Source organism: Tachysurus vachellii, chromosome 6 (genome assembly GCF_030014155.1).
Source record: "Tachysurus vachellii isolate PV-2020 chromosome 6, HZAU_Pvac_v1, whole genome shotgun sequence".
Classification (NCBI taxonomy): Eukaryota; Metazoa; Chordata; class Actinopteri; order Siluriformes; family Bagridae; genus Tachysurus; species Tachysurus vachellii.
The window spans coordinates 21,366,656-21,381,106 of NC_083465.1; the positions used below are offsets into that span (position 1 = coordinate 21,366,656).

At 37.3% G+C, this 14,451-nt stretch overlaps 1 protein-coding gene across 3 annotated transcripts in view; it reads left to right on the forward strand.

Moving 5' to 3' along the window:
* The window catches only part of LOC132847523 (sorbin and SH3 domain-containing protein 1), a 47,191-nt gene that overhangs the window by 10,736 nt on the left and 22,004 nt on the right, over positions 1-14,451 (forward strand). For 2 of the 3 annotated variants that reach the window (XM_060872883.1, XM_060872882.1), the window contains exons 3-12: positions 1,104-1,196; positions 1,851-1,967; positions 2,759-2,874; positions 3,090-3,207; positions 3,459-3,634; positions 3,848-3,908; positions 4,068-4,142; positions 6,335-6,364; positions 6,545-6,647; positions 7,608-7,722. In XM_060872883.1, coding sequence (XP_060728866.1) covers positions 1,166-1,196; positions 1,851-1,967; positions 2,759-2,874; positions 3,090-3,207; positions 3,459-3,634; positions 3,848-3,908; positions 4,068-4,142; positions 6,335-6,364; positions 6,545-6,647; positions 7,608-7,722 — 942 coding nt within the window. In that variant the 5' untranslated portion in view covers positions 1,104-1,165. Of the gene's footprint in view, positions 1-1,103; positions 1,197-1,850; positions 1,968-2,758; positions 2,875-3,089; positions 3,208-3,458; positions 3,635-3,847; positions 3,909-4,067; positions 4,143-6,334; positions 6,365-6,544; positions 6,648-7,607; positions 7,723-9,015; positions 9,094-14,451 lie in introns of all 3 variants that reach the window. The other variant, XM_060872884.1, reaches the window with a different exon arrangement.

Here is a 14,451-nt window from a genome sequence, read left to right on the forward strand (position 1 = left end):
CTCTGGATTTTTTTTTATATATTAAATTACTCGCAAAGGTTTTTAGTAAGAAATACACATACACTGAAAGTTTCAGCATGATACAGTCACTGTACTCAAAGTTCACATTGCATTGCAAAGTATTGAAAGTATTGAAGCAATGAGTGGTCAGTAGATCACCATGTCAGTCAGTTGGCCTCTTTTTGAAAGTAGGTTGTCTTGATTGAGTTTATTTATAAAGAATACCAGACAATCTAGTGAATGCTAGAGTGCTGAATTGTGAGACTGGGGTTTAGGCTAAAGTTTGTATCAAGAAAAACAGCTCCTTGCTTTATATTTACAGAACCAAAATAAGCAGATCGCACTTAAAAACATTAAATGGTTCCTCTGCAGAAGCAGGCTGAAAAACCTCTCTGTGTTTTGTATGATTATGTGTTACTTTTTTTAATTTAGATGTATAACATGCCAAACGAGCGGCTTGTACACTGCAAATATATTAATCAAGAAATCAGTACTTGTGACATAAAAAGTCACATCAGTCTGTATTCTTTCACTTTTCCCCAAATAGCAATTTATGTATACAGGGCATTGTGTTCGAACAGTAAGCGTTGTGATACACCCATATTTTCCGGCAGAGGGTTGATTTCTTGCTTTAGTGAGTGAGCAAACACACAGTGACACTCTCTGTGCTTTCCCCTTTAGACTACTGTATTGTTGAGTCTGTCTTTGTCTTATTTCCTCCCTGCTGTTTCCTTTACCTCATCCATCTCTACTCACTCATCCTTCTTCCCCATGCAGATAAAAACAAAACAAAAAAACATTTTAGGGATTCCATTGTAGTTTATCCTTGCCTTCAGGTCAAGGGCTCTGTAAGATGCCTGTGTCTTATCGGTAATGATGTCAGGGATGTCATGGGTGTGAATCAAGACAGATTGTAACTTCCTTACATTCAGCAAACCTGATGATGAAGCTCCTACAGGAGCTTTAACATATACATCTGTTATTCTTATTCACTTGACGGACAATTTTTATATATATTATCGTACACAGTGTCGTTTCTAAAGACACTGATCTATATAAATCTTTGCACTTATTGCTCTAACATTTCTTTTTGTAACTGGCAGCACGTCCACTAATTAACAGTCCACGCAGTGTGTCTGCAGTGAGAATCACTCCTCTGAGGACCATGAAGAGCTCTCCAGATCTGATGCCCACTGGTGAGAGCAGCTGCCATTTTCACTTTACCAACAACAAACACAGGCTACAGAATTAAAGTTTATCTCTGAAGTCAAGGTCTGATAAGCGACACCCAACACCATTCCAGTTGAGTGGGATAGATAATATGTACAAGCTCCAGCACTGCTAAGCATTGCCAACTTCTGGATGAAACTTACTTAAAATATCATTCTGATCCTGGGTTGTGAACACAAATACCATAAATGTTAACAGTGTTGTTCTATGTGTATATACAGTTCACCCGTACAACTCTGGAGTTCTTGAAACTCCTTGCATAAACAAGTAAAATTAATATTTAAAAGAAACCATTGCCAAATTTATATTCCACATCTGTGCTTTGATCAATATATGGTTACAAATTGTGTTTTATTCACTTGTAAACAATATACTAAATATAGAATTTTAATTTCCTTGAGGGGTGCCAATAATTCTGAATAGTGTATTTAATGAAGAACCATAATCATATAGTATTGTACTGTTTTCTACAGATTATTTTTTTTAATAAACTTTAATGTGGCTCATGTCACAATGGACATATTGCAGATTATATGTTAATATCAGAGGCATGATGCTGTTTTTATCACCATTTTCTTTGTTTGTCTTGTTCTGTTATTTATTTTTTTCTGTCCCTGAAGAGTTGGATCCATCTCGTGTGTGTAAGGGGAAGGGGGCTGTTACTCTGAGAGCCACATTAGTTCACACTGATGACGGAGACTGTACGACCGAGGAACAGGATGCGAAACCAGACATGAGTGAGTGAAAAGCCACTGCTTACGTTGCTCTCAAAGCTTGATGAATAATGTACACATAACAATTATGTTTGTAGTTAAGTTATCCTATGTTTCAGACCAAAATTCAGTTATTTAATTGATTTCTCACCCGAGGTAGTTCGGATAAGCGGTAGAAGATGAGTGACTGAGTGAAAGAGTGAGAATTGATTTCTCAGTATGCGCTCTAGAATGGCCAAGTGTTTTGGTACGGAACACACACATCGGTGTCTGACTGCCAACTCGGTTGCTCAGCAGCCCAAATAACTTTCCATGAGCCCCCATATTTACTGGGGTGCATCAAAGAGAGCTTTTGTCTAAAACTCCCACATGAGACTGAGACTGCAGTGCAGTGTTTTTATTGGCTATCAGAGTGTTAGAAACTATGCTGGCTTTCTTCCAGGAAATGGGTGAGATGCTCAAATTGTTGTGATGGAATTAAAAGGCCAGAGAAACAAACAATCCTTACAGTGCAGTCAATGGCCCCCTTGTTCTAATGACAAAGTTCACAGATTGTAAGGGAATCGCTGTTCCCTGCTGTAGGAAATTAGCATCAGAAGACCTTTTACTCAGTCATGACAGGACTGGCGATTCGTTTAATTGAGGATAAACAGCCTTGTCCTGGAATAGTTTTGCGGTAAGCATTGAAAACAAAACAGGGTCAGTGCCAAGTGGATGTGGCATTGCTTCATGTTTATGCCTTGTTCGATTTCAAAAGGTTCTGACAGATTTACAGACCCCTCTCAACTTTTCAACGGTTGGATTTGTATTTTTAGGTGAATGCCACAGAGCGGTCAATGGAGATGCCACAGAAACGAGTTTGGCAGACAAAAGACTAAATAGCAACGAAGCTGATTCAAATTCAGACCCAGTCAGTAAGGCTACAACACAGGTAAGCCAGCACATCACTGCTGTTTAGTGGAATGGAAACTTAATTGGTTTAATTCGACTTCAGATTTAGTCAACATGGACATTTTATTTAAGGAAAATCTTTATAGGTGACATTTATATCAAAAGTTATAAATTCTGAAACTGCAGTCTCATTCAAGATCAAGTAAGTGTTCTGGTATTATGTTTTATTCTATATTTTCCTGTTATTGGTTGTAGGTGGAGTGTGCTGTAAGCTTAGGTCTGAGTGACTGTCCATCATCAGTCAGTGAGCCATCTGTGTGCACATCAAACAGCAGTGAATACCCAACAATTGTTCTGTGGCAGCATGGCACAGGTAGGCACCCTTTCTGCTCCAACCAAAACCACTGGCTAGAAAAAACATGTGTGTATGGATATATATATATATATATATAGTAATAATACAGTAATTATGCAGAATTAAATTACCCTTATAGAGTTAACTTCAATTATGGCATACTATTTGTGGCTGCCAAATAACCTATAATTCTATTACTGTCAAGAGCAATGTGACTGTGTATTGATTTTGATATTTGATCATTTACTATATGGGTGCTGATGGATCAGATGCTGTAGAGCAGCAGGACCGTGTGTGTGATCAGGGCTCCAGCGAGACTCAAATCTGTCGTCCACCTGAAGATCCATCTCAAAGACGCTCTACACAGATGGAGGGCAAAAGAACGATGATTACTGTTCACCCAGCGTCCCCTGTCCCACTGGAGAAGCCTCGAGTCCCAGTACGGGTAAGGATGAAAACAGTACTACACCTCCAATGAGAAAAATGTCAGTACCAGTCTGATTTGTAAATAATTTTAAGTTGGAGCAGTACCTGCATACATTTGAGTATTTCTGATACTTATGCTAGCAATATTTTGCTTCAACGTATTGATTGTGTAGCTATGACAGATTATCTTATACACAGTATCTGAATCTCCGTCTTATTATCTTAATAACAGAACACAGAGAAGTCCAAGGACTGGTACAAGAACATGTTCAAACAAATCCACAGAGTACCAGGTAAAACCCTTTCCATAAACATGACTGCGGTTTTTATGTTGCAGTTTCATCTGTGTATATGAAATGAGTCCAGACACATGCTGCATCTCTGCATCTCTGCCTGCGGTGTTTGTGTGTACACATCGTCCTCAGTGTATGTTTTGTCATCACCCTATTCAGAACCTCCTGAGGAAAATCCATACCGTCCCACCTACATATTCCCAGAGATCTATGACAGGCCGCTGAAAACCAGAGGTACCATTAACTCATGTCACCTCTTACATTTGCTCAATCTAACCCTCTCAACTTTTCCATCACATCCAGCTTGCCAGGTGTTCACTCTCACTGACATCCACTGATCACCCTTCTCCATTTTGCTCCATTTTCAAAGTAATTTCAAATTTATTTTCTCAAAATAGATAAGATAAGATACTGAAGACCGAAAAGATTATTCTGACATAATCTAAAACTGATTACTCCTTTCAGGTAAGCCAGAACCAAGTAAAGGACCCAGAAAGAACCTGTTTTTATAGATAGGAACAGTGCTACAATATTACTACTACTACTACAGTACTTCTACTGCTTTATTTATTAATTAATATTTTTATTATTATTATTATTACTACTACAATTGTTGTTGTTGCAAGTGATTGTGGACCTTTCATCATTGTGAAAAGATCAATGATATTTGTCATATTCATGTAATTCATGTTCTTCTGGGAAGACACAACGGTATTTTCAAAATGTTTTAAGCTGCTAAAGGAAATTTGAATGGTTGTAACCGAATCAACTGAACACTGGTCACAGGTAAACGCTCCATTATTCGGCACTATTCTCGCAATTTCAAGCTAGATGGCGCTAACGTGATCCTAATCTTTATTCCTAAAGCTTTTCCTGGCTTCTTACCCCATACAGCTAGATCATCATCATAGGCCCAATCCTGCAAGGCAGGTGATCATAAATTAACATGAGGTTTCCCCACACTGTGAACAATTCCCTGGTGTAATTAAAATGATATTCTAAGCAGTGGGCAATCCATTCATCTGTCAAGGTCAGCTATAATTTCAGAGGAGTTGTCATGATGTCAAGGGTATCACAGTGTATTTAAAAAGCACGAATTGATTATTGCATCCAGTATTAGCACTCGAATGCTTCTACAACACTTTACATGGCATCGCTTTTAGAGAAGTGCTCTTTTAAATTATTGAAACACTCAGGACAGGAGTAATGGATTGGAAATAACTGTTGCCTGTAAACAAAAGGGGGAAAAAAGAATGTGGAAGGCTGAAAGTGCACAAAGCAATTTTCTCTGTGTTGTGTTTGGAAACATCACCACCTACTGGTTTGACTAGACCTGAAACGTATGTGCTGATAATAATGTTACCTGCTTTTACTGTACGTCATACGATTCACTGAAAGTTTTACTCAGCTTCAGAAGTCTTTGAAAAAAATTCTATAGAGAGAACCATTTTGAGACAGTTCACGTATATTTGTTGCATAATTTAAAAACATTTATTTTTTAGTTCTGAATAATTAGCATTACACCACACCACTATTCGATTCTCAATTCTGATTAGTCAGTAGATTAATTTACTACAGTAGCAGTTCTGACAATAATGCTGGCTGTAATTCAGGTTTATACTGATGCACTTGTTCCAATAATGTGATTATAATTATTTTAATAGTAACGTTGTATTTATAGGACTTGTATGGCAGATTTATACGTCGAATTTGGTGACGTTCTGTGTGGAGATTTATTTAGCATTTTTGGATGGAGACTCCAGGGTCATCATTTTGCAAGAAATAAAGCTGTTCTCTTACAGTTTAGTACATCTTTAAATCTTCAGGACTTTGTGGGAGCTTTGTGTTTTCTCAGTAACATCACAGACTGCATTTTGTCTTATTAACTTAAAAAAAAAAAAAAAATGTAGCTGGTGACACCAGAATTGGGAGTAATATCGGAAATCTTGCTCTGTGGATGTTTTATACTTAATAAATGTAACTACAATTTGTAATGTGTCATAGTTTGATACTTAAATATTACATGTGATGACATATTGTTTGTGGCATAAAGGGAATAAAACACTTTACGATGTTACAGGGAAATAAATTAATGTTGGGGTGGTTACACCCTACCCATGTTACACCCCACCATTTATTGTTTACTTGACCTGTAGAGTTTTAGTTCCTATGCATATTATTTGAGCACCTAACCTAACATAGTTTGATATGAAATACATGTGTAATTAAACTAACCATGGTATGATTGACCCACAATGTGCTGCCTCTCTTCTAAGCCTAATGATACACAGCTGATATTCATTTTATTTATATGAAATAACTATTACTATCTAAATGATCAGTGCTAGACAACCTTTCTTTGCCATAAACAGATTAAGAAAAAATGACCGGTATTAATTCTTGCTGGTTTTGATCTCTTTTTTTAGATGACAGCTCTTCACATATGGATGATTATGGTAAATCTTTACTTACTTACTGTCCAACTCTCTTGTCCTTGTATTTGGTAAATTGTATGTTACATAAATTTAAGTATGTGTATTTTTATTTTTTTGTGCCTTCAGAAAATGTGTTTCAGTTGTTGTGTGTTTCATGTATTAAGGTTTGGTCTTTCATGTTTTTTTTTTGTTGTTGTCCAGGGCGAAGTGTTCCTCGGTCTAAAAGTGCTGTAGACGTGGGCAGCTCACAGTCAAGGCGAAGAGTATCTATGCCAACTCGAACATCTTCCCTACGGCCAGAAAGGTAAGCACACGTTCAGAAAGTCTGAGCAATGTGCTTTCATATTTCTACTTGTAATTTGATAAATATTATCAAAAATAATTAATTTAGAGATGAAAGTAAGGATACATTAAGGCCTAATGTTATATTTACTATTTAGCAGGGTATGTCATATTGTTTTGGGCTACCTATTTAATTATTGGAATACAGTTAATATAAGTACATGGTGGTGTAGAGGTTGACACATTTGCCTCACATATCCAGGGTTTGGCGTTTTGTTTTCCCCTCCACATTGTGTGTGTGGAGTTTGTACATTGTCCGTTTTTTCTCCAGGTACTCTCTCTTCCTAAACTGACAGGATTTAGAGATTGGTATAACTAGATCTAGATTTTTATTTAATTCAGGTTAGAGTGTGATGTTTCATTTGTTGGTGAAACTTGCTTTGTTCCCCATGATAGGATAAAGAAAACAAAACGGATGACTGGAAGGACAGTTAATATTATTATAATGTTATAATACAATGCTAATATTTATTTTTTCATACGATTTGAGCATTAAACATTTTAATTAAACATTTATCAAGGCTAATTTTATTTTGTTAAAACGACCTGAACATAAACTTTAAAAGACAAATATGATTTAAATCAGGTTTCTTAAAGAAACTGAACCAAACCCATTTCAGTTTTTTCAGCAAATACTAAACATGGGTCAACAACCGACAGAACATAAACATTAATGAAATCTATTTATATACAGTAGCAATAATACAAACACTTTCAAAGCTATTACAAAGAAAAATCTCTTTTTTTTTTTTCCTTCCGTTGCTGTTTACAGTCTGAGTCTGATTACAGTGTGTGGCGTTTTAAGAGAAATCATGCGTATGAAAACATGAGGATGCTCAAGCAGAACGCGCCCTTGTTAGTCACCATGGCAACCCCATCTCTTCACCCCGGATTGGTTCTTTCCTTTTTTCGTCCCCTGCAGAAATGAGTGGGAGCCCCCTGACAAGAAGGTGGACACCAGGAAGTATCGCGCTGAGCCCAGGAGCATCTTCGACTACGAGCCAGGGAAGTCGTCTGTGCTGAGGGCGGAGAGGCCGGTACGATGCGCTCTGTGTCCGTGCATGTTTTAGTGTATGTGCTTAAGCTTGGCTTAGCTGGGGTGTGTGTGCATGATGCAGTGACACTCTCAGGGATGTTATTTTTTCCTGCTTTGTATATGAGGGCAGCTGAGGCTGCACGTCGGGTAATCATGAGTACATTGTGACCTCATCATGTTGGAGCCATGTCTGTCTAGAAAAATCTGTTACTCCTTTCAGAGAGTGAGGAAGTAGGTCAATTCTGTCTTGTTTTTTTGTTGTATTTTACTTTTAGCTCAGCATAAAATGATGTAGTTGTTTTCTACCATACTTCGTTGAAGCTTTAAGAATGTGATCTTGTAGACAGAGTAAAGATGACAATGATGTTCAGCTATACAGAAGATCATGAATAAATACCGCATGTCAGGCATGCAAAGTCTGTCAGCCTTCCATGAAAACCAATGCCTCCCTCCCTCCTTTCCAGCTGTCAGGGTTTTGTATGTGTTTGTCGGTGGTATTTTCTGCCTTTCAGGCCCTTAGAAACATGACTCAGAGTGTGAACTGCTGTTATTATGTAATGCCTCTGATGACATAGGGTCGCAATCATAGTTTCATTATGAAGGTTGGGGTCTGTTTGATTTTGAGCACCTTTGATCGCATTGCTTGCTACTTTCTAAGGAAAGTATATTTTATATTTTTTTATTAGCATCAAACTACAAATGAATGAAAATAAGCAAATAAAATGAAAATAATGAAAATAAGGTCATTCATTTTTAGGCTTTATTTTGGTTTATTTGATAAACTAACAATACACAGAATATCAGAATTAACTAATTATAATTGATCAAAATAAAATAAAAGCAATTAGAGAACTAACTGACCATGAGGTATGCTTAATAATTTAGTCAGGTTTTGTCTAAATCTTTCTTTTGTCTTAAATCTTACTCCTTTATACACCTTGTACCTTATATGATTGTTATTCCATGACAAGTTTTCCATGAGGGGCCTCTTTCCTTCACTACTTCACTGCATTGTCTAAAGAAGTTGCTTATTTCCTGTTTCCTGTTCTCATGACTGCTGATATAAACCAGACATGCAGACAAGCAGAAACCTAATCCAATTTAGTGTTAGTCTCATCCTCCTGAAACATTTTGCTTATATGCCCCGAGTGATCCCAGCAAGTGGGAGTATTTTACCTGTTTTTCATGTACAATGCATCATTCCGTCTCATTATCTTTTGTATTTTGAACTGTCCTCTTTCTCTTTCTCTTTCTTTGTCCTCCATATCTTGTGAACATGCCTTTGTAAACTCAGGACTTATCCCCTGAAGATGTAGATTTAGAGAATGAACCATGGTATAGATTCTATTCAGAGATGGAGTTTGGCAAAACGGTAAGTTGTCCGTGTCAATGTGTCCCATATACACTATATGGCCAAAAGTATGTGAACACCTAACCGTCACAGCCATATGTGGTTCTTCCTCAAACTTTTCCCACAAAGTTGAAAGCACCCGGTTGTATAGAATGTTCTTGTATATTGTAGCATTGAGATTTCCCTTCACTGGAACTAAGAGGCCTGAACCTGTTTCAGCATGATGGTGCTCCTGTGCACAAGGTTGAATTCTATGAAGACATCATTCTATGAAGACTGGAGTTGAAGAGCTGGAATGGACAGCAGAGAGCACTGAACTTAACCCCACTGAACACCTTTTGCGATGAACACTGACTGCACCCTAGGCCTTTTCACCCAATATCAGTGTCCAATCTCACTAATGCTCTTTACACTGAATGAGCACATATCTTCACATAAACGCTCTAAAATCTAGTAGAAAGCCTGCTCAGAAGAGTGGAGGTTATTATAATAGCAACAGCAATAACATGCAAATGTGGGTGTGATGGTGAGGTGTCCACAAACATTTGGACATATAGTAGATGAGCCAATGCATGCCATACCCTAAACCTTTTTGTGTATGTTTGTGAAGACATTGTCTTCCCTTACCTCATCCCTTGTCTCTCTACAATAATGGCTTCATCTCCCCATGTCTTGTCCACATTGCCTGTTGATGTCTCTCATTCTCAAGGCCAAGTCATTATACAAAATTTGTCCAATAAGGAGGTGTTGTTTCATCATGATTGATAAACAAGCATTTTTAATTCATTAATTAATTGAAAATATTGATGAAGACTGCATAAAATGTGGAAAATAGAACTATTAGTGATCTTTGGAAATTGGAACAATTGGACCAATAAAGTACATTTCTAATGCAAAAATGCAGAACACCATCTCCCCTTTTTCATATGTCACTCTAAATTCTCAATCTTCAGTATTTTTCAACTTTACAGGTGTGTTAGAGGGGGGGAAAAAACAGTTAGGGGTATGTTGCACCAACTAGGATGTAAGTGTTCAGTTTAGTGTAAAATCACTTTATTTGCTTAATAAATCAGACACTGTATAAAAGTCCTGTTTTAAACAATGATCTGGAAATATGTTTTACTGTCCACGATTATAGATTCACCAGTATAAAAAATATAAACTGCAAACTGCATGTTACTTTTGAGATGAATCCCTTTATCTCTATTAGATTTTGAAAATGTTAATGAATTATGGTCCATCTTATTTGTACTGCTTATATATAGAAATGTAATCCACCTCAAAATCAAGTTTAAAAATGAATCCCCAAATCCATAAAATTACTTTCAGTTTGTTTTTTTGTTGTCAAGCCACAGGATTAATGGTAATCAGGATAAAGAGACAAGAGTTAAAGTTTGGTGCAACTGGATTAACAGATCGACGTTTATTTAATTCAGGTTACAGTGAGAATATGTTGGTGCAGTTCACTCTGGTTCAGAACTACAGAGTTTAGTGTTTACACTTCTTTAAACACTAACTTTATCTCATAAAAAGACTTTGTAATTATCTGGCTAGTTGAATTATATGAGCAAGATTTAGATGCGTTAGGAAACATCCCAAACACACGAGCACATATCGTCTGCTCTAACAAATCTGCATGATATTTGATTAGTTATTTCAAATGTTCCCTAATGCATTACATTCACAGAGTGAATCCAGAGTGACTTACATTTTATTTCAATTTCTACGACTGAGCAATTGAATGTTAAGGGCCTTGCTCAGGGGCCCAGCAGTGGCAGCTTGGTGGACCTGGGATTCGAACTCATGACCGTCCCATCAGTAAGCCAACTTAACCACTAGGCTACCACATCCTAACTATCAATTCTAAGAAATCGCTATGAGCAATAAGCTGGATTTCAACTATGTTATTTAAAAAAAAGCTCTGTGTGCTGATTTATTTTGACTGACAACTTCTACAAGCTGCTAATTAGCAGGTTAACAAAGCACACTAGCTAGATTAACTAGCTACTAAACAAAGCAGTAGATAAGTCAATAAAATTTAAGTAAACATTCCTGTTTTTACTGAAAATAAGTTATTACCATCATCTCAATCTTTTTATTTTATTCCATCTTAATTCAGGTCGAAGTTGTTTGCTGTGCTCGTGTTTGCGATGTTTTTGCCTCTCATGTTATTTTAAAAAGGGTATAATGACCTGGAATCCTCTATCGTTTAACCCAGCTGCTCTGACCATTTCTCCCATGACCTTCCACTAGGATGCGGTCAGCCTTGCAATGATTAGGCTTTTATGGTTTCTATTGTCGGTGTTTTATCTGTCCTTGATTGCAGAGAGAGGTAAAATTTTGATCTGCCGAACACAAGGCTTGCATTTGATGTGGGAGAAAAGGCTGTCACTAGGCTTTCAGTGGCAGCGTGCCTGTTCAGCGTTGTCAGCAACTCAGCGCCTGTGAGTTGATAGCACAATGGTTCACACTTTGGCACAGTGACATGTCCTACAGTAAACCCCAAGGTGATCAGGATGTACAGTAGTGCTTTTCACTCCTTGATTAGAAATTCCAGCGAGAAAAAAACATTTAGACATTTTATATTGTGTGGTGTTCAGCAACTTTAATAGAAGTTAGCACAAAATTCAAGTTCTTTCCACAGTCACACCCACAAAAACATGTCTCAGTTAGAAAGCCTGAATGCTAGGGCAAGAAAGAGAACTTTCTGAATTGATATATACAACAGGATTGTCGCCTTTTCCTGATTAATTTCCAATGTTGTTGGCTCTTATGGTCTATTTTAGTCTTGTGACTTAAACATCATTGATTCCACTCTTATTCTTACTATCCTGTTTACAGCTTTGGTCTTATGCCTCCTGGACAAACTAAATTGTACTAAACAGATCCATGTTGCGACACATGACCCTAAATAACTTACAAGCGTTCAAGACTCCCATTACATGAGGGCTGCTGAGCAACAGACATTAGTCATGCCTTAACATAGCTACTGTTTGTTAAATCAGGTGTCTTTGAACAGGAAATCACCAAACCATACTGGACTCCAGCTGTCTAGGACTTTGGCTGCTGAATTATTAGGCCTTCAGCCACATGATGCAGTGTTTCCTTCTCATTTGCTCAGACGTTTGGTATTTAACACCTGTCTGTCATCAGTGCCATCTGTAACCTCAGTACTGAGTCAGTCTCAGTGTCCAGACATCAGTATGAGGTCCATGTCTCTGTTCTGACGGGACTGTCTCGCTCTTCCCGACAACATGTGCCATGTTTGGAGTGTGCATATTTTTCCCACTTATGTGGCTGGATGTGAGAATCATACGCATGCTGATGTAGTAGTGAAGACGCCCTGAATGACAGAAGCACTACTTGAGTCAGTGTGCTTGAGTCAGACAGAATTTTATCTAATATTTTAATTTACATGCTAACAGTTCCTGTTATCACAATCCCTGTTATCAAGGCCAGAAAATAAGTTGCACAGGTTTTGTGTCTTTGCTATAAGCTTTTTATTCATATTACATTCTAATGGATATTTATATTCATATTGTATTTACAATAGATATTTTAGTGCTGCAAGTTTAGCCCACACTTTTCTAATCCCTAGCATCACTTGCTGCACTACACAGGTTTGACTGACGGAACAACGTTTTTTTTCTAGCCGTATTAAGTGACAGATGATCATGTGTCGTCATATGCAGTATCTCTTCTGCTGGGATAGTAAACAGCATGTCCATACTTTAGTTATGACTTGCTGACTTTTTGTCAAGGGCATTGATATGATTTGTTATTTCAGGAGAGGATAAGGATAGTTCAGAGAGGATAGTTTTTATTAATGCATATAATTTGCCAACATTTGCCATATGTTATGAGATCATGTTATTTATGTTTTAGCCATGCTAATTAGGTTAGCAGGAAACCAAAACATGGAGCTGGGGAGCACACTGGCTCTTCCTCTTCTGTCTGTCTGTCTGTCTGTCTGTCTGTCTCTCTGTCTGTACTTTTAATTAAAGGTTATTGAGACATAAAGAATCTATGCAAAGGTTTACAAGGTTTTTCTGACCCCATATGGAAACATATAGACACTGATATCAGGGCACACATCATTTAGGGCAAACACCTGTTTGTACATGATGTTTATGTGTGACAAGCGTGACTGCTGTAGCCCTGTGATTGTCACTGACTCACACAGTGGTGTAACAGATTCTCCCCCACCACCCACCGTGATGCGCAATCTGAGGCTAGTCGTCATGTTTACCATCATCTAGCACGCTCTCCCTTCCCCCTCTTCCGATGATAGCCTTTTTTTCTTTCTGTGGCATGTTTAGGGCTATTTTAGATCAGGGCTATTTATAGTGGTCCAGCTGTCAGGGTGAACAGGTAATTTCAAAGAGAGGGGAAAAAAATTTAACAAGCCTCTTGCATACACGGAATCATGGCTCCTCCTCATGGTGCCTGTGCGTGACGCTGAAGTGCGAACCACATCGACTTACACTGTATGCTATTTATACAGCAGAAAAGTAGTAAATTTTGTTGAGTCACCCACAACACCTGTTAGGAAACAGGCATATGTACACAGACAAACAATGTTAACACACCGTTCTTCTGACTAGCTTTAATGGTCAGAGCAAAGGAATTTAACTCTGTTGATGTGGAGACAATGTTAAATGGTGGCTAATCTTTCAAACCTTCTGCTAAGTGATATTTGGCATCACCTCTAACAGCATAAGGAGAAAATTAAGCCCATACAAAGTTAAACAAGTATTTCATAGATGCCTAGTAAAAGAAAGAAAAATTACAGTTTGGCTAATATACACGGTCTTACAAAGCTAGCATTATTTATATTATTTTATTTTAATTAACTGAGAAGGAGAAAAATCATTTTGTGAAGTCTAGGAAGTCTAAATATTCTCCTAATAATGTTGAGGGTTTGAGAGAGAAATGAAAAAAACAGCTTTCCCATGACAAAATATTAAATGCGTCTGAACTAGACATTTATTTAGCAGTTTTATAAGAGATTGCTTGCTTTACAAGTTTGGTTCAAGACTGTTTACTGATTAAGTAAATAAACTGATCCATGTGTATTACTTTTACTACAACGCTGTTGAATTTTTGAATCTAATTGTTCAGATGGTGTTGATTTGATTTTCTGTAACCATAGTTTTGACTACAAGTGAAGTCACAGAATTATATTAATGCACTCATTCTAATATGTTATTGTTTCTACAGTAACAACTTACACAAGGACTTGTATGGCAGCTACTCCACATACATGGATTTTAAAATGTGTTTATTGTGTATGATGATATGGTGAAGCTTTCTATCAAAAAAAAAGCTCATTTAGCTATTTTGGAAGGAGTCTCCAGTCTCAGGAGTAAAAGTAACAGT